Below are 6,003 nucleotides of genomic sequence, written 5' to 3' on the forward strand. Positions count from 1 at the left end.
AAGAAGATGGAAGGGAACGAGTCAGAACACCTCCCTTAACACACCCACTTAAGCAACAAAGGGAAGCAAAATCTGTTTGGTGAGTGGTTGGATAGCATAGAGTGCCTGGATACTTTTGTGATCGATAAGCCCACAGATATGGAGATAAATGATGAAGCCACAGATTATATGGATGAAGACCCCCCGGTATTGATACTGTGGGAAGAAGGAACTTGCTGGGAGATGCCTGCCATCACTAAAGGCACAACTAAGTGGAAGAATTAGGCATGGGAGGGAGCCGCCCACCCCATGGAGGACTCCGTAAAGAAGATCAAGACCATCAAGTCAGTCACTTTTGCCAAGAAGATTAAGACCGTTGAGCCAGTCACCCTTGCCAAGAACATTGTTTCCATCCCTATCGAGTCTATTTCTGGTAGTATTTCTATTCCCGTAAAGTCTATTTGTGATAGTATTCTTGTTGAGTCTGATTTAGTTAAGTCTATTGAGTCTGTTGAGAACTATTTTCCTTATAATATGATTTATGATTCTGCTTATTTGTTTGCTTTGAATGTTTTAATTTCTGAAATTGGTAAAGAAATTCTTAATAATAAAGAATTAAAACAAGGACACCTAGAACCAATAAAAGAAGAAACCCAACCCATTAACCTAGGAATCGATGATGAATCCAAAATGATACAAGTGGACAATACTCTAACCACTTCTGAGAAAAATGCATTAGTGGCACTGCTGACAGAATTCAAAGAGTCTTTGCATGGTCATACGAAGACATGCTTAGGATTGATACAAATATAGTACAACATTGCATTCCAATATATCCAACCATGAAGCTGGTCAAGCAGAAATTGAGAAGAATGAAGCTAGATTGGACTCTCAAGATCAAAGAAGAGGTTTAGAAACAGTATAATGCAGGATTCCTGAGAGTGGTCAACTATCTAGAGTGGTTAGCTAATGTGGTTAGGTACCAAAGAAGGATGGGAAGGTTAGAATGTGAGTATACTTCCAAGATCTGAATAAGGCTAGCCCAAAAGATGATTTTCCTTTGACTCACATTGACATCCTGGTTGAGAATACAGCAGGGCATGCCTTGCTATCATTTATGGATGGATTTTCAGGGTATAATCATATTAAGATGGCTCCAGAAGATATGGAGAAAACCTCATTTATTACTCCATGGGGGACATATTACTATAAGGTCATGCCATTTGACCTTAAAAATGCTGGTGCTACTTACCAACGTCCAACTACCACTTTGTTGCATGACTTGATCCATAAAGAACTGGATGTTTATGTTAATGATATGATAGTGAAGTCTAAAGAGCGTGAAGGGCATATACTAACTCTGAGGAAGTTCTTTGAAAGAATCTGGTTCTACAAGTTAATGTTGAATCCAAAGAAATGGACTTTCGGAGTCACATCTAGAAAGCTATTGGGGTTTATGGTAAGCCATAGGGGAATAGAAGTCTATCCAGACAAAATCAAGGCCATTGTAAAGATGAAGCCTCCCATGACTAAAAAGGAGATCCAAGGATTTCTAGGGAGGATATAGTACATCAGCAAGTTCATAACTCAGCTCACCATGACATGTGAACTAATTTTTCGATTGCTCAAGAAGGAAGTTCCTACACAATGGAATGAAAAATGCCAAGAAGCCTTTGAAAAGATTAAGAATTATCTTATGAAGCCACCAATACTCATCCCACCAATACCTGAAAAGCCATTATTGTTGTATCTCACAACTACAGATACAACAATGAGGGTTTTGCTTGCTCAATACCTAGAAGAGTCTAGGAAAGGAGAATGCAATCTACTACATCAGCAAGAAGATGTTGCCTTATGAAGAAAAGTATTCACCACTTGAGAAGACATGCATATTACTTGTATGGGCAACCCGCAAACTCAAACATTATATGCTTGCTTACAAGGTCTTGTTGATTGCAAGAATGGACCCATTGAAATATCTAATGGAGAAGCCTGTACAGGACGGGTAGATAGCTAAATGGGTTTTGCTTCTATCAAAATTTGATATTAAATATGTGACTCAAAAGTCTGTAAAGGGGAAAGCAATTGCTGATCATTTAGCCCATTGTCCACCAGAAGAAGCTAAAGAAATCCAAGGAGACTTTCTAGATAAGGATATTATGGGGATTGAGGTAGAATCATGGAAGATGTATTTTGATGGAGCAACTGATCAGAACAGAAGTGGCATTGGAGTTCTCCTAATTTCTCTAAAAGGGGCGCACATCCTATTTTCTGGTAGACTTAACTTTCCTGGCACCAACAATGCCACTAAATACCAAGCTTACATCATGGGGTTACTGTAGGATTAAACATGATTTGCATCTCATACAAAACATATGCAGCGAAAATTTAACAGATCTACTTCATTCACAATCGATAACATGCACTATATAAGTTTTAGAATTCAAGAATAAGAGAGCGTACCTTGGTATGGTGAATTTCAAAACAAAGATCGGAAGCACTTGGGAATACTTTTGATCTTCACTCCAATTCCACTTTACGCCCAAGATGTGTGGTCTCTCAATCAGTTTCAAAGGGAGAATGATAGAATGTCTTACTCTCACATATGTCTCATACAAAAATATCTACAAAAAATTCTGTATATATCTCCCTTTGTATCTAACTGATTATCTAATTGGGCTGGCCTTTCGGGTTTTTCCAATTGGGCTTAAGTATGTGGCTTGGAGTGGGACCAAAAGGGATCAATAAGACACTAGCTCCAATGGGCCTTGGGCTTTTCTGTCAACTCTTGACAAATTCAAAGTTACCATTAACTATATTTAATACCACTATATAAATATAGTTGTACTCTAGGCCTTATCTATAAATTATATACCAAGACTTTATTGTACATGCAACCCCTTCATAAAATATTCGTAGTAATACAAAGTCATGAATATAGATTGCCACTTTGTAAATTATTACATCTTATCCTTGAGTACCCGGTTTAATCCTTTAAAGTTATTCAACATATATTTATGAAATCCAATCTCTTAAATATATATTTTAGTAACTTCTTACCAAAGTGGTTAGGCCTAACTCTCTGAATAACTGAACCTATTAAACTTATCTCAAAGGAATATTTTATATCTCCGTTAAGAGACTATGAATTCCATCTTGAGAATACATGTTCCATCAACACTAAATGTGGCTGCCCAATATACTGAGGTTTTGACCGTTACCTTAGATCTCACTCCTGATATATCAAAGCAACCTACATTTCATGATCAGGTCCTTATCCTCTCAAGATTAAGAGTTCATGCAAATAGAAGTTGTGAGATTTATTATTCAATTGACAATCGTTAGAAGAATAATAAATCTCACAGTGGTCTAGTTCAATATGTCTTAACTCTTAAAACATATCAGCACATCAACTAGAAGTTTCCACTTCCATGATCAAGACAAATCATCTTAGTTGATATGTTATAGTCTTCGCAGATGAAACACCCAATTTCATCACCAACTACGAACTAAAATTTTGAGTTTACAAAGAACTTGTGACTTATATCTTTTGTGACTAAATCACATACTATGCATCTCATGGACTATATAATAATGTCCGAATATTCATGTTAACATTAAGTCATACATAATGTCATACATAATAACATACATAGCATCATACAATAAGATTTAAGGGCACTAATCCTAACAGTTACGAGTGACCCTAGGCCTTGGAGTAAAAGAGTTGGACGTGTATGCTGACTCAGCTTTGATAATCTCTCAGATTCAGAATAAATGGAAGATCAAAGAAGAAAGGTTAATGCCTTATCATGAATGTCTTTAGAGGTGGGCCTTGAAATTTAGTAAGATCCAATACCAATATGTGCCAAGAATGCAAAATTAGATTGCACATGCTTTAGCAACCATGGCATCCATAATGGATGGGCCTAAAGAGGAAAAAGCCAGACCGATAGTCGTGGAACAAAAAGAGGAACCAGCTTATTGCATGACAATAGAAGAAGATGAGGGAAAGAATGGGGAAGGTGAATGGTATCCAGACATCCTACAATACCTGAAGAATGGGACATACCCACCATCTGCAAATAAGAATGACCAATTGACTATCAGAATGCTTTATAGAAGACCATATGATGAAATTTATCTCCTTTGTGTGACCGCCAAGGAAGCACTAAAGATAATTGAAGAGGTTCATGAGTCAAGTTATGGGCCACATATGAATACACACATGCTATCAAGGAAGATAATGAGATAAGGTTATTACTGGACCACTATGGAAACTAACTGTGTGACTCATGTTTGGAAATGCCATCAATGCCAAGTCCACGGAGATCTGAAGCACATGCTACCCATGTCATTGCATACTATGACTTCACACTAGTTGTTTTCTACATGGGGGATAGACATTATTGGGAAGATTCACCCAACAGCATCCTATGGCTATGAATTCATACTTCTTGCTATTGATTACTTCACTAAGTGAGTAGAAGCTACCTCATACAAGGTTTTGAACTCAAAGAAAGTTGCTCAATTCATTCAAACAAATATCATTTGTAGATGTAGGGTACCACACGAAATTATCTTTGACAAAAGGCTACATTTCAAGGGAGAAACAAAATAGCTACTACAATAGTTCAATATTCAGCACCACAAGTCTTCACCTTACCGTCCTCAGACTAATGGAGTAGTTGAGGCTGCAAACAAAAATATAAGGTGAATTTTGAAGAAAAGCTGAATAACTACAAGGACTGGCACCTGCAAATTACCCTATGCACTCTAGGGGTATAGGACATCAATTCTATCTTCCATAGGATCCACTCCTTATTCATTAGTGTGTGGGATGGAAGTAGTGCTTCCCATTGAAATGGGCGTCCGTTCACTAAAGACATTAATGGAAAGTGAAATCCCTGAAGTAGATTAGTTGCAAAGCAAATATGATCAATTATGCATGCTAGATGAGAAGAGACTTAAGGCCCTATATCATATTCAAGGTTACCAAAGGAGGCTCAGGAAAGCTTTTGACAAGAAAGTAAGAATTAGAGACTTGAAATTGGGAGATTTAGTACTAAAAGAGATCTGAGCCCTGATTCAGGATGCAAGTAGGAAATTCAAGTAAAATTGGGTAGGCCCATACATTATCAAGCAGATATACTCTAGAGGAGTAGTAAGGTTTATGGATTTAGATGCAAATGCCTTCACTGAGCCAACCAACATGGACCAATCTCATAGTACCACATCTGAGGTGGTAATCTCTTAGTACCACGTCTGAGGTGGTAATCTTATAGCACCACATCTGATGTGGTTGTAAATTGTGTCATTTCCCTTCCTAGGTTTGTTTTCAAAACAAAAAAAAAAAAAAAAAAAAAAAAGGTAGGTTGAAAACCAAAAAGGGCGATCCACGCAAAAGGAGAGTAAAAAAAAAAAAGGTGAGAGAGCCTGCTAAGTTGAAAACTCGAAAGGGCGGCCTAGGCAAAAGTTAAGGCAAATAAAAAATAAATGAACTACGTGATGATCTGATCCTTCTACCAAGGAGGTACATAGGGAACCATGCATTGGTTCAGTCACAATTTCCCTAAACCCACCATTTACCCATAAAATTTTTTTTCCAAAATTCAACCATGTCATTACACAAAAACTTGAAAAAAGAAAACCCTCAAAACCAAATCCTTAAAAAAAATTAAAAATTAAAAAAAAAAAACCAAACCCCAAAAACCTACACCTTAAACAGATTCTTAACCTGAAAGTCCTGAACAATTCCCAAATTTGAGTGTTTCATATCCACTTTTAAAAATAAACATGTTCAAAGCCAAAAAATAAAATGGTCATTTTTTCTTCAGTCTTTTCCCTTTGGGTCGTTCATTGCTTTCACCTATGCTAGGTACTATGTCACTTGGGTCCCTCCTTTTAAATTCATAGTTGTCAGTCTCGTGTTTTTCTCAGTTGTCTCTGAGGAATTGCTTTCTCATAGCAACCATGTCAGCCTCTTTGTCGACAATCTTGCTCACTAGCTAGTTAGAGTAGTCC

At 37.1% G+C, this 6,003-nt stretch overlaps 1 protein-coding gene across 1 annotated transcript; it reads left to right on the forward strand.

Annotated features, from left to right (window-relative positions):
• The first annotated feature begins 3,886 nt into the window (after positions 1-3,886).
• LOC142609017 (uncharacterized) lies at positions 3,887-4,234 on the forward strand. The gene has a single exon (XM_075780662.1). It carries the CDS (start codon positions 3,887-3,889, stop codon positions 4,232-4,234), a length of 348 nt encoding a protein of 115 aa, XP_075636777.1.
• The last annotated feature ends 1,769 nt before the right edge of the window (positions 4,235-6,003 follow it).

This window comes from Castanea sativa, chromosome 9 (genome assembly GCF_040712315.1).
Source record: "Castanea sativa cultivar Marrone di Chiusa Pesio chromosome 9, ASM4071231v1".
Classification (NCBI taxonomy): Eukaryota; Viridiplantae; Streptophyta; class Magnoliopsida; order Fagales; family Fagaceae; genus Castanea; species Castanea sativa.